The sequence below is a fragment of the Macaca mulatta genome, chromosome 17 (assembly GCF_049350105.2).
Source record: "Macaca mulatta isolate MMU2019108-1 chromosome 17, T2T-MMU8v2.0, whole genome shotgun sequence".
Classification (NCBI taxonomy): domain Eukaryota; kingdom Metazoa; phylum Chordata; class Mammalia; order Primates; family Cercopithecidae; genus Macaca; species Macaca mulatta.
Genome location: NC_133422.1, coordinates 15,608,959 through 15,632,785, shown reverse-complemented (window position 1 = coordinate 15,632,785; position 23,827 = coordinate 15,608,959). Strand labels below are relative to the sequence as shown.

The 23,827-nt window shown below is 42.4% G+C and overlaps 1 protein-coding gene across 9 annotated transcripts in view; it reads left to right on the top strand.

Moving 5' to 3' along the window:
• DCLK1 (doublecortin like kinase 1) overlaps window positions 1-23,827 on the top strand; it is a 350,726-nt gene that overhangs the window by 170,199 nt on the left and 156,700 nt on the right. For all 9 annotated transcript variants that reach the window (XR_013407907.1, XM_028837437.2, XM_077974211.1 and 6 more), the window contains exon 4: window positions 4,415-4,514. Coding sequence is in view for 8 of the 9 variants with exons in the window: in XM_028837437.2 (XP_028693270.1) it covers window positions 4,415-4,514 (100 nt within the window). In the remaining variant the exon portion in view is untranslated. The remainder of the gene's footprint in view (window positions 1-4,414; window positions 4,515-23,827) is intronic.

Below are 23,827 nucleotides of genomic sequence, written 5' to 3'. Positions count from 1 at the left end.
ATGCCAAAAGAAAAGGCACCCAATGGAAGACACTGCCCTTGCTCTGACTGAAGTTAGGTTCTATAGAAACAGGACTCATTTCAAGATAGCTGATGGAGGTTTCCTGATTAGCTCAAGTCATTGTGGTGTCAGAGTACGGGCTGGAGTGATATCACCTGTCTCCAGCCTTTGACAAAACCACTAGAAGGTAATGTAAGTCACTCTCTGCTGAATTACTGATTCACAACAGGAATTATTTGGATCATAAGTCTGTAAACATATACGAGAAAAGAAGAGGTGATGGATAAGGACAGCCATGTTCTTAAGATCTAGCCCAGGGACTGGCAAATAATGGGCACTCAGTAAACTCGTATTGATCAATGGATAGAGATTCAGAGCAGGGATGAGTCACTTTGGATTAGAGTGGATAGAGAAGGTAGGGTTTGAATCTGCGACTGAGCTATGGGCCATAGGAGGGATTTGAACAGGCAAAGAATAATAAAGGTTACCAGATAGAAAACAAACAAACTAACTAACACATAGGTAGGAAAGAACAAGCCCTTTTTAGAGAAAAACAGGCAAAGCAGATAAATTGAAACATGTTTCAGGTTAGGACATAGTTCTTCCATCCATCCATCCGTCCGTCCGTCCGTCCGTCCGTCCATCCATCCATCCATCCATCCATCCATTTATTAATCCATCCATTGTCCATCCATCCAACAAATGCTTATTTAAGCATCAGGCACCATGTCACAACTAAAAAAAACCGGAAGCTTGAAAGATAGGTTGGGGTCAGATTCTGAGGCATCTGGAATGCCAGGCTCAGAAAGATGAACTTTAACTTGAGGATAGTAAGCTATGGATGGCCTTCTGAGCCATGGAGAGAGATATTGAAAATTTGCTAAGGAAGAGTAGACTGACAGAATTAAACCGGATGGATTGGACAGAAAGGAGGTAGGGCTGAGAAAATCCACTAGAGTAAAATGCCAGGGTCCACAGGCAGGAGGATGAGCCCTGGACTGACTTGGTTCTGGGGGTAAAGGAGAGGAGGGTGGGGGAAAGGAAGGCCTGGGTTGGAAAGTTACTACAGGGGCGGAATCTCTGACCGTAGTGAAACCACAGAGAAGAGCAGGCTCTGAAAACATCAACTCTCCTGGGAGGTAGAGGAGCATGGAGGTGGAACAGAAAAGCTTGGAAAGGTGCTTCTCCATAGGATGGACATCTCTCTTTTCTCAAACTTGATAATTCTGCCTTTGCATCTGCCCTGTATCTAGTCATCGTGAATGCTTCCAACATCTGACACGTACTGAGCAGATAATTCATGGCTGAGAGGCCAATTGTCACTATCCCTTTGTAACAAGAAGCCTGTTTTTCATTAATCAGATGAATTTTTTAAAAAACTGGTAACTATACTGAATCTTTAGAACACCAGGTTTCAAAAGGAGTAACACTGCATAGATAAATAAAATCAGATTATTATGCGAAACACTGGTTTTCAATTCCTCTACCTTTTTATAATTCCTTAATATCAGAATGTACAGTAATGCCTCAAGGAAAATTCTCAATGTACATTTGTCTAGAGAAGTGGGTTATAAATCTCCCTCTGTTATTCTTTCTTGCTAGTTGGAATACATTATAGCTACCTCTGTATCAGTGATAGAGCGTGAGTGCATGGATAATTGAAGCGCACTGAAGTGCACAGATTATCCTAAATTCATCTTTATTATAACCTTGTGTTTAAGTCTCCTTTGCTATCAACTTTTTAAGAAGACTTCTAACAAGGAGCAGTTTTATAAAGTTGAATTTGATCTACTGACCATACCTACCTTTTCCAATGGGAAGTTGTGAGCAGGGAAGTGGTTACATGATGTTGAACAGAAAGCACAGAAAACATCAGAGTTTCTGCTAGTTCAACAAATTCTCTCATTTCAGTGACTGTTTGGTGAGAGGTAAATGAATGCATGCTGCTTGGCACTGAGGTGACTTGCCCCTGCCTTTTTGTGCTGGGTGATGACAGTTACTTTTCTCTAACAATCATTGCATTCCTTTTATATTCTTGGAGTCTCGGTGTTGGAAAGAACATCAAAATTTCATCACGTTTCATTTCCCGCTTGCCAAAAAAAAGAAAAACCTGCCCAAGATGGATCATTGTTTGTTCCGTTCTTTAAGTCTCAGACTTGGAGAATGGTCTTCAGTAAACTGATGGAAGAGCATTGGCTAGCAACCTGCTTAAAACCTGTTGTAGTTTTGATGATAGTTATTTGTCCACATAGAAGTGACATGAAACATGAAGACACCGATGAGTAGGATGTGGTTAGCAATCAGATGTTCTCAAATGCAAATGGTGGGACTGAGAATGTGTTTCCTTTCAAAAACAATATTTTTCATCTATCAGAGATACATCATCAGAATGTTTGATGTAGAGTAGGCCCATCATAAATGTTTGAGTGAGTAAATTAGTTGGCAATGAAATATTTATCAGCTGCAGAAGCATGGCCGCCTAGGAGCAGAGTGGGTAACTCCTTTCTTCCTGTGTTCCCAGAGATCTTTTCACCTATGGCTGTCGGCCACTTCTAAAGGGAACTCTGAGGAACACTATCTGTCTTCATGATGCTGTGTGAGAAAAAAAGTTCTGGAATCAAATAAGTTTGGGAAATACTGGATTTTTCTATCTCTTCTTTGACGTCATGATGTGTATTAGAACATTAAGGGTTTTGAGAATTTGGAAACAAATATTTTCCAAATCTGTTTGGCTTTAGAACTCTCTTTTGCACAAAACGTATTAACCATCCACACTTTAGGAGATACTGCTCTTTTGGGTTCATTGTTCACATTTGGTTGGAGATCATGACTTCTTCATTTCTGCCAGATGCTGATTGGCACATAGTAGGCGTTCAGTAAATACTTTCTGTAAATGAAATGTAAAATGAAAATGGCCATGGGGGGGAGCGTTGATTGAGATGACGCTAGAAGAAGCTATGGTGTCATGAAGGTAAAGATGAACAGGATTGGGTTGGAGTCAGAGAAAGAGGAGTGAAATGGAGGGTGGGTTCTGAATTCAAATGGTCTGCTTTTAAACCAAATAGAATATCAGAGCTTCTGACATCACTCTTGAAGCCCTTCAGTTTATCTTCCTCAGTGATTACAGCATCCCTCTTAAATCCCCTGTGTTTTTAAGCTTTCATGGGTAGACTAAACACTGACAACCATGGATAATACCTCATTCTTGTTTAATGTTGATTATCAAACTGTTGTAGAAATTCAATTTTAAAAACTTCAGCCAAGTGATTATTTAGAAATGAGACATTATTTGGAAAGACAGTCTAAAGCCCACACATCATTGTATTTGGGGACTCTAAATAATGCTATGTTATCTCAACTTACTATTCTATGTCTTATAGCACATGTGATGTGTCAGAGTAGCATTCCCAGGGACTGACGAAAAAGCAGAACTCCAGAGGTGCCCACGAGCACTCCAGAGCGGCTTGTCTCTGGTCCTCAAATATCCAGGGGAAAATGCTATTACAACCTCTATTTCATACAGCTCTGAATGGGTGCCTGCAACTAGCCATCTTACGATTCGCCCAAGTGGTCAAAGGAAATTGAAAATAGTTAGAAATCAGCAGTGTTCCTAGTGTTGGCATTGCACACAATGTGAACAAAATATTACATAGCCTATCCAAAGACAGAGAGCAAGATGCTTGAAAATTATTCATTTTGATCACATTTACTTGCAAAAATGACATTTAGCTTTCTTAAAGCTCTCATTGGAGAGTAAGTCGAGTAAATATCAAAAGGTTGCCTTAAAACTTGCCTTTTGCATGACGAGAAGAAATGGGTGGCCTGAGAGTTTTAGAGTTTGGCAGAGCTTGGGTGTGGGCATACACTTACCGTAATCTCTCTAACCCTAAGCAATAGCTTCATTTATTTATTATTATTTTTAAAAGAGTTTCATTTTTCTTTCAACTAGAGGTGGAATGGGTTTAAAGGAGGTGATTATGTTCATATGATGAGAGAAATATTTTTCTTCAGTGATTATGATGGCATCAATTACTAAACATATTTGTTGTTAAAACCATATGCTGACTTGTGTTGCTATCAAAGAGGATTACATTCCGAAGAGGAAAGGGGCACTGCACCTACACTAATATGGAAACAAAGGGCTCTTACCTCAGAGCCTATTGATATATCAAGTAATAAATGTGACAGTTACGGGTTCTATTTTCCTTATCCTGTTTGCCTGCAGAACTGAAATGGAACATGTTTCTTACTAGTAACAGATGCTCGAACCCCTCTTTTGAAATTCCTCTGTAGAAGCTGCCCTGTTGATTCCATTAGGTGGGAAGGGGCTTTATGCAGATGTCTGCTCGTGGGGTTGCGTTGTTGTAATTGCTGTTCTACCACCCTTGCTGAGTGCCATGCTTTTCTCTTGTAGGTGATGTGCCTTCAGGACTTTTTTGGTGATGATGACATTTTTATTGCATGTGGACCGGAGAAGTTCCGTTACCAGGATGATTTCTTGCTAGATGAAAGTGGTAAGGAAAAAAAAAAGTTCAAAACCAGGGGAAATTTGAGGCAGCTTTCAAAAATGAGCTGCACCAGGCCAAGATTATGTCAACTCCAAAGCTACCAAATCAGTTTCAGATCCTCACCCAGCGTGTCTTTTCCATATCTTGAATTTCTTTGATTTTTTTTTTAATATGGAAAACAGATGAAATGAGAATTGGAAAAGTTAAATCATTTAGAAGAATAAGTAACTAATGGCTAATTTATAACCACTTAATAATTAAGTTGATGTTACATAGAAGATGATGGTGTGGATTTCTACATTTTTAATTTTATATTTTTTCCACAATTTTTAGCTGAGGGATTTGTCATCATAAAATCATTTAAGATGTTTCTAGGCTCAGCTTTCAGGTAGCTTCCTTTAATTCCTAACCAGGCAAGTGGCTTGCTTTCCCTTTTTCCTTTAAATACTGTAGCATTCATGTGTCATTAGCATCTGTGAGATATCAGAAAAGAGAAGCTAGCTTCCTTCCGTTAACAAACTAAATGTGCTACTCCGTAACTGATAAAGAGGGGATGGTTGTAAAGAGGGAAAAACATGTCTTAGGAAATGAATATGAAAGGTTGTGACTTTAAGAATGATATTTTTGATACCATTAATCATCTGAGAATCTTAGCACTATCACAGGTAAGATTATTGTACCAAAGATTATTGTACCCCTTCCTTGATAATATTACTCTAATTTAATTAGGGGAGCATTGCATATTTACTGACAACTCAGATTCTGCCTAGTTGGAAATGCTTTTTGAAATGACAATAAATTATTTGCTTAGATGAATACAGAAAAACAAATCAGTGAGCTTTTGAAATAGTGGCTGAGCAACACTTGAGCACTAACAATAATGGGAAAGTGATGTGATGTAGTGATCTCACCCCGACACTGCAGATGTGTGTTAATGCACAGCATCTATGTTACACGCATATATACATATTATCAGCTGTATGCACTTAGGAACTACAGTTCTTTGATTTAAAAATGACTTAAAGGATGGGTGTGGTGGCTCACACTTGTAATCTCAGCACTTTGGGAGGTCGAGGTGGGCAGATCACTTGAGCTCAGGAGTTTGAGACTAGCCTGGGCAACACGGCGAAACCCTGTCTCTACAAAAGTTAGCAGGGCATGGTGGTGCACACCTGCAGTCCTAGCTGCTTGGGAGACTGAGGTGGACGGATCATCTAAGCCCAGGGAGGTCAAAGGTGCAGTGAACCCTGATTGTGCCATTGTACTAGGCCTGGGTGATAGATCAAGACCCTGTCCCCCCAAAAAAATGACTTAGAGTGTGTAGGGAGGGATAAGGATTTTTAAAATTGCCCCTTTCTCATGAAAACTTCAAATGCCCATTAAGAATGTAAATAGATGTGTCATTTGAAGAGATTTATTTTGGTTCAAGGACCAAAACTGGAAGAGTGGTTTGGCATCCCTTTTTCTCTAAATAAGTTGACTCAAATACATTCCATCTTTATTTCTGATCTACGTGCCCTTTGAGGCACAGATTTTTGTAAATATATCACAAGTATAGTGTCCTCAGGGAAGGTCTCCCCCACACCACCGTTTTAAGAACAGCTTTGCCATTGTGTAGAACAGGTGAAAGTCAAGAGTCAGACAGAAGAGTTGACAGCACGGTTTTGAGAAAAATAAACTGCCCTGACTTTCCATTTAAAGAAAATAGCTGCTTGTGATAGAATGGTTTAGGAGACCAGATGCATTCTGAAATGAAAGCCTGTTTGTTGCTTCGATATAGAAAACAGCCTGTCAAACTCGACCTGGAATACATCTCTTTTTCAAACCAGCAAGCAGAGTTGGCCACATCTTCCAAGCTCTGGGGTCTCCATCTAGGCCCCAGATGGACTTGGGGCCCCTTCTCCCTGCTGGCTGGGCTGGGTGAGCTCACACAGCTGGGCTTCCCTTCGCAACAATCAATGGGCTCTCCACCCACGATGCCGCAGCTACTCCTGTGCACCTGCTATGATGAGCAGGTAGACTTTCTGAGAAGTACAGCAGGGAAATGCCAGAAATTCTGTAATACAGTAGGCGCACTACCCCTTTCCTCTTGCTATTTGCCCCTTAGAATTATTTCTCATTAAAAAGAATGTACACAGGCCGGGCGCGGTGGCTCACACCTGTAAACCCAGGACTTTGGGGGGCTGACGAGGGCGGATCACCTGAGGTTGGGAGTTCGAGACCAGCCTGACCAACATGGAGAAACCCCTTCTCTACTAAAAATACAAAATTAGCCAGGCATGGTGGCACATGCTTGTAATCCCAGCTACTCAGGAGGCTGAGGCAGGAGAATGGCTTGAGCCTGAGAGGTAGAGGTTGTGGTGAGGTGAGATCCCATCATTGCACTCCAGCCTGGGCAACAAGAGTGAAACTCTGTCTCAAATAAATAAATAAATAAATAAATAAATAATAAAAGAATAAAAAAGAATGCACACAGATATACAGAGATATGCACACAAGGGCTTACATGCAAACACACACACACACATCCCAGGGCACCTTCTCCATCTTTTGTGGTTTGACCTTGTGAAGGACCACTTCACACTAATTAGCTGAGAACTTCACATCCCTTCCCTGGATGAATAATGTCCTAACCCTTTCTTGGTGTGAAATACATTTGCTGAGTAACGATGTCCTCCCCCATTCCAAAAGAAACACGTGGATATGGAAGGAAGGGGGCTCAAATAGAAAAACGATCTAAATTGAGATTTTACTTCCTTGGATGAACTTACCCCAAGACTAAATTCACACGTTGACAACTGCAATTTTCCTGTTGCTTGTACAGCATGTTCTAGTGCTGATGTATTAACATTTGAATCTTTTTTTAAGTGCTCCGAGCATGATTTAACCCAGCTTATCTGTACTTGCTAAATGGTATTTGCACATCGATGCTTCATTTGGCCTTTTCCGTAGTAGTTTCCTTAAAGGGGTGTCAGCAGTGGGTACAGGCCTCTTCAGAATTACTACTCTTGCCCTGTGCAGGGCTGTGCTTCATTTAAGGTGCCAAGAAGTGGGCCTTTTGCCACAAGGCGGCACTTTTATTTTAACTTCCCAGATTTACCCGGCTCCCAGTGAGTTCAGGATTTAGCAATAATACATCCCTCTAATTACTGCTAGGAAATCTCCTAAGGATGTCTCTTAAGGTCCATCCTGGGAGGAGATTTGCCATTGTAGATGAATATTTCATGGGGCCACATTGGAGCCAGATTAATATAGGAAACTGCCAGGGAGCCTCCTTCCACTCCTAAGTTTGCACTTTCGGAAAATAACACCTTCCTTGTTCTGGTTCAGAATGTAACCATTTTAGCGATATCGTCATCAATCAGTAGAATCTTAGCACCTTGGAGATGGTGGCTAGAGCACTATAGATAGAGACAAGCAGAGAGGCCAGCAGATCCTTCCCTTGTTGTCTAATTTAGAATGATGAAACAGAGGCAGGGAAAATGTCACATTGGAGACAGGAAGCTCAACATGGTTTTGCTTCTGTGTTGATGACAAATGGATGAATTTGTGATCTGTTGCCATTTAAAAGTGATAGGGTTTTGTTGAGAAAGGATCATCACCCCATGCTTGGGGGAGACAGTGAACTCCTTGGGGATGAGCCTGATGCTGGATGTCAATTCTTGTCCAACCCCCCAGCCTCAAAGCCAGTGCCTCGACTCTGCTTGGCTAGTTCCTTCACCCATTCACTCCACTGCCATCTGGAGCCTCACCGTGGGCAGGACTGCCACCTGCTCGGGAGTCCAGATATCTGTCATCCTCTTTCAGCTTCTCTTAGATCTTTCTGGTTTTTTATCAATCAGTTCCTAAGTGCTCTTGATTCTGATGTTAATCGGCATTACCTTCAAAGTCCATTGTTTTGCTTAGATGTTGAATTAATTTCCTAGGGCTGCTGTAACAAAGTATCACAAACTGGGTGACTTAAACAACAGAAATGTGTTGGCTCACAGTTCTGAAGACAAGAAGTCCAAAATCAAGGTACTGGCAGGGCTGTGCTCCCTCTGAAGGCTCTAGGGAAGAATCCTTCCTCATTTCTTCCAAGTTTCTGATGGCTTCCAGCAGTCCTTGACTTGTGGCAGCATCATCACTCCAATCTCCACCTCCATCTTCATGTAACCTTCTCCCCTGCATTTCAGTAGAATTTCCCTCTTCTCATAAGGACACCAGTTATTGGATTAGGAGCCACTCACACTCAGTATGACCTCATCTTAGCTTGGTAACATCTACAAAGACTCTATTTCCAAATAAGATTCATTCAAAGGTACCAGGATTCGGACTGGAACATATCTTTTTGGGGAACAAAATTCAACCTAAAAAAGACATTGGTGGAAGCTGTTCGAATTTTATTTGAACTTGGATTACAAGTAAACTAATGTTTATCATATTTGTTTGGATCTGTCCTTAGATATTTACAGTAATAGCATTATATTTGTTAGTAGAGTACATCAAAAACAGAGCTGCGGCTGCCCCTCATCTGACCCTTCACAGTTAGGGTTCCTCACCTCGTGGATCAGAGGAATGCTGTCAGACAGTCTGAGATTTCAGCAGTGCATTTGACAGAGCCCCTCTTGAAATCCCTTGGACTAAGATGAAAATACGTAGTAAATGGTATAGGTGGTTGTATTTTTAATTGATTTATCTTCTCTGTCCGAAAGGTACTGATTTATAGGCTGATGTCCAATGTGCCGGAGGAGGCCTCTATTAGGATTGTCCCATCAGGCCCCTGAAGGAAGGGATTTGTTTGTTTGCTGAGAGTGAACAGGTTTCACACCACAAGAATCTGCTTTGGACTTAATATGGTTTAGCATGGTTAGAAGTGTCCTTTTGAGGTCAGGCGCAGTGGCTCATGCCTGTAATCCCAGCACTTTGGGAGGCCAAGGCGGGTGGATCACGAGGTCAGGAGAATCACGAGGTCATGAGATCAAGACCATCCTGGCTAACACAGTGAAACCCCGTCTCCACTAAAAATACAAAAAAGTAGCTGGGTGTGGTGGCACACACCTGTAGTCCCAGCTACTCGAGAGGCCGAGGCAGGAAAATCACTTGAACCTGGTAGGTGGAGGTTGCAGTGAGCCGAGATAACACCACTGCACTCCAGCCTAGGTAACAGAGCAAGACTGCAAGACTGTCTCAAAAAAAAAAAAATGGGGTCCTTTGGAGAACATTAAAGCTGTGTGGATTTGAACCATCAGGGAGGAGAGCTGATGTGGTTAAAGGTAGAATGAGGATCCGAAAAGGTTCTAACAGGGTGGATTGTATCTAACAAGATAAAATTGAATTTGTATAAACAAAAAGAAGAGCTCTAGGGTGTGAAAGAAAGAAAAATGCCATCCTTACAAGCTGACTTAGTAGTGATGTTGTTTTCACAGCAGCACATGTGAAATTTACTTTTACTGACTGCAGGCTTAGTATGAGATGTTATGTGATATGGGTCATTTGTGTGTGGATTGTAGGGGTATCATATACTATACTGTAAAATGTTTTTGCCCCTCTGATTGAAGGTGGTAAATGTGAATTGGAACAAAACATTAAAATTAAAAAATGTATTTAGGGCCGGGCGTGGTGGCTCAAGCCTGTAATCCCAGCACTTTGGGAGGCCGAGACGGGCGGATCACGAGGTCAGGAGATCGAGACCATCCTGGCTAACACGGTGAAACCCCGTCTCTATTAAGAAATACAAAAAACTAGCCGGGCGAGGTGGCGGGCCCCTGTAGTCCCAGCTACTCGGGAGGCTGAGGCCGGAGAATGGCGTAAACCCGGGAGGCGGAGCTTGCAGTGAGCTGAGATCCGGCCACTGCACTCCAGCCTGGGTGACAGAGCGAGACTCCGTCTCAAAAAAAAAAAAAAAAAAAAAAAAAAAAAAATGTATTTAGTATTCCTAAAACTAAGTAACTATAGAAGAAATGTAAATAAGCTTTCAGATTTTTGTATGTTTATAGTGTTTATAATTCTGAAGTCATTAAAGCTCAAAACTGCAGGAAGACTTTTGAGACACAGTGTGCGTGTGCGTGTGTGTGTGCATGTGTGTATGCCCGTGCACGTGTGTGCATGTGTAGTGACCGATCTCCAGGAAATACCAGTTCTGCTTCTCCCTGCACCAGACAGATGTACCTGTAGTCCAGTGTTCTTCCTGGGTATGTGATTCTAGAATGGACGTTTCCTCAGCTTCTCTTATGGATCTCCATGGTGTTGGGTATCCAAGATCTGCTTGGTAAATATTTCTAGAAATATTCTATCCTAACCATTTTCCTGGGACTCATGTCCCGAATAAGACAGAAGCTGCATCAGGCACCATTCACCAGGGGGTTCTGATTGCTTTCCGTAATTCCGGGTGATAAGAAAATAGGGCTAGAACCTATTAGGTTGGTGCAAAAGTAATCATGGCTTCTGAAAGTAATGGCAAATATATATATATATATGATTACTTTTTCACCAACCTAATAGAATAGTAGGAACAGTATTGGAATAGTGGGATTGTGTTTGGAAGACACAGTCTCATCCAGGCTCTGTGTCCTACTTTCTGTGTGGTCTCTACATCTCCAAGCCTGCTTCCTATTCCCTGAAACACTTTTTTTTTTTTTCCTGAGTTGTAATGGACCTCAAATGAGACAATAAATGTCAAAGCACATTCGAAACTGTGTTCCTTATTACCCAGTGAATGATGCTGGGGAATGACACCTCAGCTGAAATATACCTCCTAGTGGATTGCAGCTGGACTCAGCCATGTAGCTTCATTTGCTGGGCTTAATTGGAGGCAGATGACATCAAGCTCTGCTTTTGGTGCTCTTTGGAACCAGAAAGCGATTACTACTGCTTTCTTCCACTCTTAACTTTTGTTGCTGTGGTGGAGGTGAGAGGGAATTAAGGCTCCTTTGAAGATACCCACTCTTCTCTGGAGGGAATCTCTGGAAGATTAAACTAAACCACATGTAGAAGAACCAATCAGACTTCTAAAAGTGGCAGTGCTCAAAAGTCCCAGCCCTTGGTAAATGCTTCCCTCTTTCCATGCCCACGTTGATTTGAGTTAAAGAGACCTGATGGCTCTGCTGCTTTGTCCTGAGGCTGGCGATGCTAGGAAACCAGAAGGTTAATGGAAACACTGGAAGATGCTCACAGTCAGGCCAAAGACCACTCCTCCTCACAAACTAGTTTTTGAGTCACTGCTAACAAAATCCATCCATTCTTTCACTCATGCAGTTATTTATTCAATAAGCTAGCTTACTATGTACCGGGCAGTGTGCTAAGCTCAAGTACCTGCAGGCAGTAACACTTAGATCAGATGTGACCCTTCAACTGACCTTTTTTTTTTTTTTTTTTTTTTTTTTTTTTGAGATGGAGTCTAGCTGTGTCACCCAGGCTGGAGTGCAGTGGTGTGATCTCGGCTCACTGCAAGCTCCACCTCCCAGGTTCAAGCAATTCTCCTGCCTCAGCATCCCAAGTAACTGGGACTGCAGGTGCACACCACCATGCCTGACTAGTTTTTATATTTTTAGTAGATACGGGGTATTGCCATGTTGGCCAGGCTGGTCCATACTGACTTTTAATGTTGTTTAAGTGTAAAGATGTCAGAGGATCTTAGGTACTGAACTTTGACCCAGAATATTAAATATTGCATATTTTTCTAGTGGCTTTTATCTCTTAGGAAAAATACTGTGGTAAAATGACTATTGATTTACAATAGACAGACAACTCTTTGTAAATCTAAATTGTAATTGGATTATAAGGCCAGTTTACATTGCATCTGTGAGTAGATTTCTTTGAGATGGATGGTACTTGTTGGTGCTAGAATATTTTATCGTTTCAATAGACGTTACTTCTAGGAATGTACAGTTTTTATTTTAAAGAAACAGTATAGGGCCGGGCATGGTGGCTTATGCCTGTGATCCCAACAGTTTGGGAGCTGAGGCAGGTGGATCACTTGAGCTCAGGAATTCAAGAGCAGCCTGGGCAACATGGTGAAACCCCATCTCTACAAAAAATTGGCTGGGCATGGTGGAGCAAACCTATAGTCCCAGCTACTTGGCAGGCTGAGGTGGGAGGATCGCTTGGGCCCCAGAGGTCGAGGCTGCAGTGAGCTGAGACTGTGCCACTGCCCTCCTGCCTGGGTGAAAGAGCGAGACTCTGTCTCAGAAAACAAACAAACAAACAAAAAAGCCAAACAACTGAAAAACTAACATAGCTATCTTGGTGAATAATTCTAAGTTTTTGTGGCTCTTCATTGTCTTATGAGAAAAGGATATAAAATCTGGTATGATCATTCCTGTTTGCATTGATTCGTAGAATTCAGCTTGATGTCTGAAATAGAGGGTTTGGGAGCTGTTGTCTGTTTTGTGTTCTGAATACGGGGCACATTGGCTAACGTGCTTTGCTCATACAGGACACATTTGCTAACCTGCTTTGCTCTCGTCAGCAAGTTCCTATTTGCCTCCAAGCAGTGGAAAGGCCGCAGGGGGTTCTGGAGACTTTCCTGACCATAGCTACCTTTTAGCTCGTGCATAAATATGAAATGTCCCAGAACATAGCGATTGTTCCAATTTAATCAACAGCCAAACTATGGATACATACAGAGTACTGTACCTTGGCAACAGACTCTAACTCAAGCTCAAGCTAGTTCATCGCTACAAATAGATAATTTCCTACTTAGAAAATCAAGGCATTGTATAACCTCTGCAATCTTTCCTTTACATTTTCTCTTCCGCTCCTCATGGGCCTTCCTTTTTATTGTATTCAGTAACAGTGACATATGAATTTTTGATGTGGAAAACCCTACAAAATATAGCATTGTGTGTGAATCGTGGACACTAAAGGTCTTGGAGGTCATCAGCTTCCCCTCCCCTTTGAGGCAGAAACCCTCTCCACAGCATCCAACAGTTGTTCCTCCATCCCCAACTGGAACCCTTTGTTGATGGTGGGGTGCAAATTTAGAAGAAGGCCAATTCCACTGTCCACTAGTGCTTTTTTTTTTTTTGAGACAGTCTCACTCTGTCACCCAGGCTGGTGGAGTGCAGTGGCGCGATCTCGGCTCACTGAAACCTCTGCCTCCCGGGTTCAAGCGATTCTTCTACCTCGGCCTCCCGAGTGGCTGGGACTACAGGCATGTGCCATCATGCCTGGCTAATTTTTTGAATTTTTAGTAGAGACAGGGTTTCACCATGTTACCCAGGATGGTCTCCATCTCCTCACCTCATGATCCGCCTGCTTCGGCCTCCCAAAGTGCTGGGATTATAGGTGTGAGCCACCGTGCCCGGCCTAGTGCTCATTTTTAACAAGTTATTGAGCCCAAATTAATGTCTCCCCAGCTTGTACATAGTCCTCCTAGTTCTGGTCTCCAGAGTAACAAATACCACCCACTGCCCTCATTCTAAGGGGAGCTTCCCTCCTATCCCTTCCCTCGTGGTCAAAATCACTCACTGTAAACTCTGTTATTTCTTTTCCTTCTAGACCAAAATGACCTATATCTTTCCTCATCTTCTCTCCTGCTTTCCTCAACTTTCCAAAAAATGAAGTCTCCTTTCTCTTCTAAAATCAATGATGGTCCCTGTCTTTGTCTTCTATTTCTCTTTGTGACCTTGCCTTGTCAGTATTCTGTTCCTACTGTTTTGTGGATTTGTTGTTTTACCCTATCTATAGTCTCTTTTCTTTCAGCCCACAGCTAGGCCCAGGTTCCTCCTATCCTAAAAGAGCCTCCAGTCATCTCCGTCATCTCATCAAACCACTTTGCCTTTCTTTCTCTGCCAAACTGCTAAAAAATAATAATAAATAATAACTGTCCTTGAAGCCTCCACTTCTTCAACCTGATCATTTGTTATACCATTGAGTAACTGGTACATGGAACACACAAGAATTAGGGGGTTTTATCAGTTTTTTTTTTTTTTTAAATCTGTCTTCCCCTATCCATTTAGGTTTATGTAAGGCTGGAAGTTCCTTTCTTGGCACTGGATGGCACCTCAGGAATCCCAATATTTTTCTGGTCCCTCCTAAGATAGTCAGAAAGTCTTGTGGACTCTACTAGATGCGAACTGCCATCATCATTCCGAAGTGAAAGTATCTAGTCCCACATGACAGTCATTCAAAATTGGAGTTCTGTTTCTACACCTAGCTAGAGCCCAATGTAGCATGTGGTGAGTCCCCTACTCTGCAGGACAAGGGGAGGGTTGATGACTTCTCTCCTGCCTGCTCTCTCCTCCCCACTGTTTTGATCTCTCCAGGATTGGAATAGGGATGAGGTGGATGGGGCAGGGTGATGAGAAAGGAGAGGTGGAAAGTCCTTACTTGACTATTCTGTTGTAGGGTGGCTTCAAACTCTCTCAGCCAGCAACTGTGATTTAAAGCTAACTTTTCTTTGGGGTGTTTTAATGGATTCTTCAGGGACTCTCACTGGGAACATTCTGCTCTTCTTTATTGATGTGGGTGATTCAATTTCTTCCAGCTTTGGCTGAATCTCTCTCAGTCCCTGTTTTCCAAAGCCCTCCCTATTGGCCTCAGATGCTCCTCTTGGGAAGAATTTAAATTAGTTCCACGCCAAGTTGTGCCCTCAAATCCATCAGAACACTCATGCATCCTTTACCTCCAACAACAGGCCACCCAGTACAACCAAGCCTCCTTCAGTTTTCTGCCAGAGGCTCTTGGGTGAAAGTCAGACACATGAATACCAGTCTGTCATTTCCCTCTGTCCACAGAGGACACTGATCAAGCACTTACGATCTTCCAGTGAAACCCCTATTGAGGTGAAGGAGAGCATCACCCCTGTTTTGGAATGACGGAATTCACAGCAAGGCTGTCTCTTAAGGAATCCTTCTCATAGATCTGCTTTCTCTCCAGTAACTTAAGCCTTTTATATCCTCAAAGTGGATAAGAAGACTAAGGTCTAGAACTGTTTATATCTGCTTTGAAATTTCTGGAATAGGATCTGTCTCACAATTCACTTTGGTATCTGATACACATCTCCTTGGAGTCTGGGTGAAATTTTTGTTTTCAATCCTATTACCTTTGCAACTGGCTTCTATGCCTAACATATGTAGTAGTTCCACTAAGCAAGGATAATCTTCAAAGCACTATATTCAATGTTCTATCTTTTTCTTTTCTTCTTTATCCTCCTTGACTTCTTTGTAGCATTTGACATTTTTGATGATTCCCTCCTTGAAATTCTCGCCCCTTGACCCTTTGTAGTGTCTTGCCATCTTGATGGTCTGCCTGTCCCGCTTTGAATACTCTTAAGCTCCTTTCAGGTTTGCTTTTCAGTCATATATCCCTTAATAATTGTTCCCTAAGATTCATTCATTTTTTAAAACTTAATTACTCTCTATTCCTAGCCAAGTTCATCTACTTTAATGGCTTCAGCAATGATGGTTCTGGTAGACAGTGATGGTGACAAATGGCAACCAGATGGTATGCAATAAGCAAAGCCTTTGAAGTATGTATAATTTTCCCAAATTTACAATTAAGGAAATTAAGGCTTGGAGATGATAAATAATTTGTTCAAGGCCGCACAGCTAGTATTAAAGGCAGAGGTCAAACCCAAGTTTGTTTTTGTTTGACAATACATCCTTAATCTTTAAATGTACCTCCTTTGAGATATACATCTCTAACCCTGACTCCTCTCAGGAGCTCCAGAACCACATTTCCAACTTTCTCTTATGAACTTCCCTATGACTATTCCACAGCCACCTGAAATTCAACACATCCCACAACTGAACTCATCATCTACCTGGTCAGCTTCATTTCTTGTTCTGTGTTTCCTGGATGAGCTCATGGCATCAGCATTCTCAACACCAAGGTTGTAAAACATGGAGTCATCTTTTACTCACTCCTCACTTTTACTCCCCATAGCCCATCTGTCCCCCTCCTTTCCAATGCTACTGCCATTATCTTAGGTCGGTTCCTCATCATCTCCCACTTAGACTCATGAAGATGCTTGAATTTTCTATCCTAGTTGCAGTTTTTCATTTTCACACCATGTTTGAACACAGATTGATCCTCCTGAATTCACTTACCTAGCCCTCCACTGCCTGCAGACTCCTTGGCATGCTATTCTAGGGCAGTTGTAATCTGACTGCGTTATATCTTTCTAGCTGTTCTCACCCTTTATTCCTCCTCTGCCCTCCAACCACAGTATTATTTGTTGGTCTCCCAAAAGCTATTTATTTTCAAAATAGCTGCTTTTACTCATGTTGTCTCATTAATGTGGAATGCTCTTTTTTCTCTTCTCCTTCCTCATCCACCAAACTCCATCTTGTCCTCTGAGGTTCAAGTCAAACATCACCATCCTTGTAAAGCCTTTTTCCAGCTACTTGGTTTCAATCAGTTACTAATTTCTCATTCTTTTTCCAGCTCTTTGCTCTTTATTATACCATTGTTGTTCATTCTGCTGTGTGTTCTGGGATTTTTTTTAATGCATCTAGCTTATGAGTAATAATCACGTTTAATTATCAGGAAACCTCTGCAGTGTTGCTTTACAAATAATGAAAGCCATGTTAGGAGAAGTTGAGAAACTGTCCAAGGTGGCTGTATTAATCAGGATTCTCAACAGAAACAGAACCAATAGGATACACACACATACACATGCATACACACACAGAGACACACACAGACATACTGATATGGTTTGGTTCTGTGCCCTGAACCAAATCTCATCTTGAATTGCATTCCCATAATTCCCATGTGTTGTGGGAGGGACCCGGTGGGACATAATTGAATCATGGGGGCAGTTTCCCTGATACTGCTGTCATGGTAGTGAATAAGTCTCATGAGATCTGATGTTTTTACCAGGGGTTTCTGCTTTCGTGTCTTCTTCACTCTCTCTTTGCCTGCTGCCTTCCATGTAAGATATTACTTGCTCCTCCTTGCCTTCTGCCATCATTGTGAGGCTTCCCCAGCCACATGGAACTGTAAGTCCAATTAAACCTCTTTCTTTTGTAAATTGCCCAGTCTCGGGTATATCTTCGTCAGCAGCATGAAAACAGACTAATACAGTAAATTGGTACCAGTAGAGTGGGGCGCTGCTGAGAAGATACCCAAAAATATGGAAGCAACTTTGAAACTGGGTAACAAGCAGAGGTTGGGACAGTTTGGTGGGCTCAGAAGACAGGAAAATGTGGGAAAGTTTGGTGATAGCAATATGGACAATAAGGTCCAGGTTGAGGTGGTCTTAGATGTAGATGAGGAACTTTTTAGGAACTGGAGCAAAGGTGACTCTTGTTATGTTTTAGTGGAGACTGACAGCATTTTGCCCCTGACCTAGAGATTTACAGAACTTTGAACTTGAGAGAGATGATTTAGGGTATCTGGTGGAAGAAATTTCTAAGCAGCAAAGCATTCAAGAGGTGACTTAGACACTGTTAAAAGCATTTAAAAGGGAAATAGAGCATAAAAGTTTGAAAAATTTGCAGCCTGACAATGTGATAGAAAAGGAAATATCATTTTCTGAGGAGAAATTCAAGCCAGCTGCAGAAATTTGCATAAGTAACGAGGAGCCAAATTTTAATCCCCAAGACAATGGGGAAAATGTCTCCAGGGCATGTCGGAGGTCTTTACAGCAGCCCCTCCCATCACAGGCCTAGAGGCCTAGGAGGAAAAAGGGGTTTTATGGGCCAGGCCCAGGATCCCTGAGCTGTGTGCAGCCTAGGGACTTGGTGCCCTGCGTCCCAGCCACTCTAGCCATGGCTGAAAGGGGTTAATGTAGAGCTCAGGCCATGGATTCAGATGGTGCAAGCCCCAAGCCTTGGCAGCTTCCACATGGTGTTGAGCCTGTGGGTACACATAAGTCAAGAATTGGGGTTTGGGAACTTCTGCCTAGATGTCAGAGGATATATGGAAATGCCTGGGTGCCCAGGCAGAAGTTTACTGCAGGGACAGGGCTCTCATGCAGAACCTCTGCTAGGGCAATGCAGAAGGGAAATGTGGGGTCAGGGCTCTCACACAGAGTCCTTACTGTGGCACTGCCTAGTGGAGCTGTAAGAAGAAGGACTATCCTCCAGGCCCCAGAATGATAGATCTGCTGACAGCTTGCACTGTGCACCCGGAAAAGCTGCAGACACTCAATGCTAGTCCATGAAAGCAGCTGGGAGGGAGGCTGTACCTTGCAAAGCCACAGGGGAGGAGCTGCCTAAAACTATGAGAACCCACCTCTTGCATCAGCATGACCCGGATGTGAGACATGAAGTCAAAGGAGATCATTTTGGAGCTTTAAGATTTGACTGTCCCACTGAATTTTGGACTTACTTGAGCCCTCTAGCCCCTTTGATTTGGCCAATTTCTCCGATTTGGAATGGTTGTATTTACCCAATGTCTGTACCCCCATTGTATCTAGGAAGTAACTAGCTTGCTTTTGATTTTACAGGCTCATAGGCAGAAGGGACTTGCCTTGTCTCAGATGAGACTTTGGACTGTGGACTTTTGAGTTAAGGCTGAAATGAGTTAAGACTTTGGGGGACTATTGGGAAGGCATGACGGGTTTTGAAATGTGAGGACATGAGATTCAGCAGGGGCCAAGGGTGGAATGATATGGTTTGGCCCTGTGTCCCCACCCAAATCTCATCTTGAATTGTACTCCTATAATTCCCACATGTTGTGGGAGGGACCTGGCGGTTGATAACTGAGTCATGGAGGAGGTTTGCCGCATACTCTTCTCGTGATAGTGAATAAGTTTCATGAGATCTGATGGTTTTATTGGGGGTTTCCACTTTTGCATCTTCCTCACTCTCTCTTTGCCTGCTGCCATCCATATAAGACATTACGTGCTCCTCCTTGCCTTCTGCCATGATTGTGAGGCTTCCCCAACCATGTGGAACTGTAAGTCCAATTAAACCGCTTTCTTTTGTAAATTTCCCAGTCTCACATATATCTTTATCAACAATGTGAAAATGGACTAATACACATACACACACAGAGATAGATGAAAGATAGACTTATAAGGAATTGGCTTGTGTGATTATGGAGGCTGATAAGTCCCACAACCTGTGGTTTATAAGCTGGTGACCCAGGAAAACCAGTTATATAGTTCAGTCTGAGAATCAGGACCTGAGAACTGGAGGAACCAATGATGAAAGTCCCAGTCCAAGGGCAGGAGAAGATGAAATGAGATGTTCCAGCTCAAGCAGTGAGGCAGAAGGAAAAAGGTGAATTTCTCCTTCGTCTACCTTTTGTTCTGTTCGGGCTTTCATGGATTGGATGAGGCCCACCTACATCGGAGAGGGTAGTCTACTTTATGGAGTCTACTGATTCTAATGCTAATTTCACCCAGAAACATCCTCACAGACACACCCCAAAATAATGTTTAATCTGGGTGATTGTCTGCAGCTGGTTAACAAACTGTTAAAAGATAAATGTAAACAAATTAAAATGTTAAAGAGATTATTTAAACAGACAGCAATTCATGAATTGGGCAGCACCAAACCAAAAGCAGTTTGACCTCCAACAGAGTGACATGGAAAGAGGCTTTTATAAGATGAACATTGACTCAAGGCAAAGAAAATGTTTGACTCATTAAAGTGGAGCAGTAGCCTTATTTAGGTCATTCCAGTGGAAAGTTCCTGGTTACAGATTGGTTGGCAGTTTCTGGTAGGTTATGCTTAAGTTTCATTTTACCTTTCACACCGAGTTGCATTTCAACTTGCTTATACAGGAAGCCAAGGTGCTGGAATCGTCTCAGTCTAATGGGGTCCCAATTAATTTCTTTTCTTTCTTTTTTTTTTTTTTTTTTTGAGATGGAGTCTTGCTCTATCAGCCAAGCTGGAGTGCAGTGACATGATCTCAGTTCACTGCAACCTCCTCCTCTGGGTTCAAATGATTCTCCTGCCTCAGCATACTGAGTAGCTGGGACTACGAGTGTGCACCACCATGCCTGGCTAATCCAATTAATTTCTTTTTAACAAGTCTACAGAGGAAGACAACAGATTGTTTTTGTCCCTTGCACTGACTCACACATACCCCTGAGTACAGGAGGGAACTTGAGGACTCTCCTTTCAGTGTGGGTCCGCAGGGCACAGGAACTTATGTTTTTGTTCCTGTTTGAAATATGCCCATTTGTTTTCCCACACCAAACATGTACTAGTTAAGAGCCTACTGCATGTCAAGTATTCTTGGTTTTAAACAAAAACGTTCTGGAAAGTTAAATATCTACTTCATGAAAACAGATGAAGTGAAAATCCCTGTGGAAAACAGTATATTTGATGTGAAGATGATTTTAAAATCTGTCTTCAAAGTGGAGTAATAATTTGATATGTGTGTATATAGGCTGTCCTTATAGCTTTTTATTTTTGTAAGTGTTCTGAATGATTAAAATATAATAAGATACTGATATTCTATGGCTCTTTACCACCTGAAGCTAAGTTTTTCTCTCTTAACAGCTCTGGAAAATAAACACATATATAAGCTTTTAGTAAAAAAAAAAAAAAAAGATGGTGTGGGTGACATCTTCATTGTTCAATAGGCTGAATCACTGTGAAATCAAGAGTCTCACTTTTCCTGAAGACCTAAAACAGATATGAAAGGAAGAGATTCTCTAAGTTTGTATCACTCTTAGTCAAATAATCAGAGGACAAAGCTGAAGAAAAGTGGCAGTGCTGTCAGGAAGTGCCAGCAAATGGACAAGAAGAATCCATACATGTTTGCTTAGAGTAGGGGAATGAGGAAAGGCAAATCATTGCCAGCAGAGCAGGGTGAAACTAGCATCATCTTGCTGAAAGGTAAAAATCAACCTCTATGTTTAGTCATGAAAGCACTCTTGGGCCAACTGAGCCAGTGATTGCTTTTTGTCCACTAGAGGACAGCCTAACAGTATGGCAGTGGGGATACCCCAGTGATCTGACCACAGAGCTCACTGCCCAACTACTGAGAACTGAGGTTATAAAGCTTTTGAGTTTTTTAGCTCTGGAGAAACAAAAATTTGCTTTTATAGATTTGCCCTTCAACTTTAATGTTAACATAGCCAAATTTATGTTTTTCATACCTTTTTTTATTTGTTCATTTCACCCTTGACAGCCTTTCAACAGAATTTTCCCGAGAATACCATTAGAAGTTAGAAGATTAGTATAAGCTTTTAAAAAAGTGTATAGAACTTTGGGAGGCTGAGGTGGGTGGATCACGAGGTCAGGAGATCGAGACCATCCTGGCTAACACGGTGAACCCCCATCTCTACTAAAAATACAAAAAATTAGCCGGGCATGGTGGTGGGCACCTGTAGTCCCAGCTACTCAGGAGGCTGAGGCAGGAGAATGGCGTGAACCTGGGAGGCAGAGCTTGCAGTGAGCGGAGATCACGCCACTGCTCTCCAGCCTGGGTGACAGAGTGAGACTCCGTCTCAAAAAAAAGAAAAGTGTGTAGAAAAGTGAGCTGCTTCTTGCTCAAGTGAGATATAAAATGTCACCCTATGCTATGGGGTTCCCAAATATGAAAATTAGCATAGCTCAATATACTACCCACAAGGGCTTATAGACAATTAACATGAATTCAATTTATCATATTGCAGGAGCCTGATCGTATATGTGTATACATGCATTTAGGTGTAGATTCAGCAAGATTCAACTAATAGTAAGTGAATTACAATGGGTAGGCACTGCTCTGAGCACTAGGCATATCACAGTGAACGAAAGAGAGAAAAATTTTTGCCCGCATAGAGCTTACATCTCATCAGAGGAATGCATTTAACATACAAAATCTCCTACGCAAAGTACCTAGTGTATTGGAAGGTAAGTGCTATGAAGAAGAGTGAAATAGGGAAGGGAGAAAAGGAGTAAATGGAGAGTGGGTGGTGTGAGGAGGCTGCAGGGGGCAAGACTTTAGGAAGCAGTGACATTGGAGCAAAGACTTGAGGGATAATGGAGCCAGCCGTGCAGATCCCAGAAGCAAAAATGCTCCCCCGGCACAGGGAGCAGTTAGTGCAGAGGGCCTGAGATGGGAGGGTGCCTGACCTGTCCTCATGCACAGCTCGGTAGTGGCAGGCAGGCCGCAGTGCTGAGGGCAGTTCCAACGCCAACTACCAGGAGTCGGCCCAGACTTCACAGGTTAAGGGCACCATCCCCAACAAGGCTGCCCACGCTTCGGGACTAGCCTTGATTTAGGAGTCCCCAGGCCACCCAAACTTCTGACCAACTGGCTACAAATTCAGGGATTCCCACAGCTCCCTCGAATTCAATAGTTTGCTAGAACAACTTACAGAACCCAGGAAAGCACTATCTTTATGATTACAGTTTCATTACAAAGGCTACAGACTAGGGCTAGCCAATTGAAGAGACAGACAAGGGTAAGGTCTGGGAGAGTCCCATAAGTGGAGCTTGCAGGTCCTTTCCTTGTGGGATTCGGACACGTCACACTCTCAGCTCAGTGATGTGTTCATCAAGCAGGAGGCTCACTCAGCTGCTGGTGTCCAGAGTCTTTACCGGGGTTTGGTTATGTAGGCGTGGGTGATTACATCATAGGCCCTGTGATTGGAACTGAGTCTCCAGAGGTCAGGCTGATATCACATGAATCAAAGCCCTAACCCTCTAATCACATGATTGACCTTTCTGGTGTGATTGGCCCCCATCCTGAGTCATCTCATTAGCATAAACTTGGTGTCATCCAAAGGACCCGACATAGACAGTGTTATCACTTGGGAACTTCCAAGGGTTTAGAAGCTCCCTGCCAGGAACCTGGGAAGAAAACCAGACACATGGTTTATTATACAGCATGGAACCTGTCAAGATCTGGGGGAGGACATCCACGCTAATTCTATAATGAGAATAATGCTGAACACTTATAATAAGGAGAAATCAAACAGTGTAACAAAAACAATAAACTTATCAGGGACTTTGGATCTTTGCAAACACAGAAAGGCAAAATGACTAGCTCCCAGCTCAGGACAGGGAGGCTGATCACTCTTGGACACTCCCATCTCAAGAGTATGATTTCTGCATAAAGGTCATAGAAATGTTTTGACAACTGTGTATACAGCCAGCTTTTAGTTAATTAGCTCTTAGCCATTGAGAAGGGCGGACTTGTGGCATGATTCATCTAAAAATATGTATAATGCAAAATCTCTTTCATTTGCTTGTAGACTAGACTTTATATTTCACACAATGTGTTATTTCCTTCAGATAGATAATTTGGAAATGGATTACTTTTGCTCCATAAAATTCCCAGTTGTTGGAGTTGAAAGAACCTTAAGGAATTTCTAATTCAGTTCTTTCATTTCACAATGTGAGGAAGCCAAAGTCCAGAGGGATTACGTGAGGGCCCAAAGTCAACTAGCAGGTTAGTGTCACAGCTGAGGCCTGAAGCGTCTGACTTTCAAAAGCTGCTGA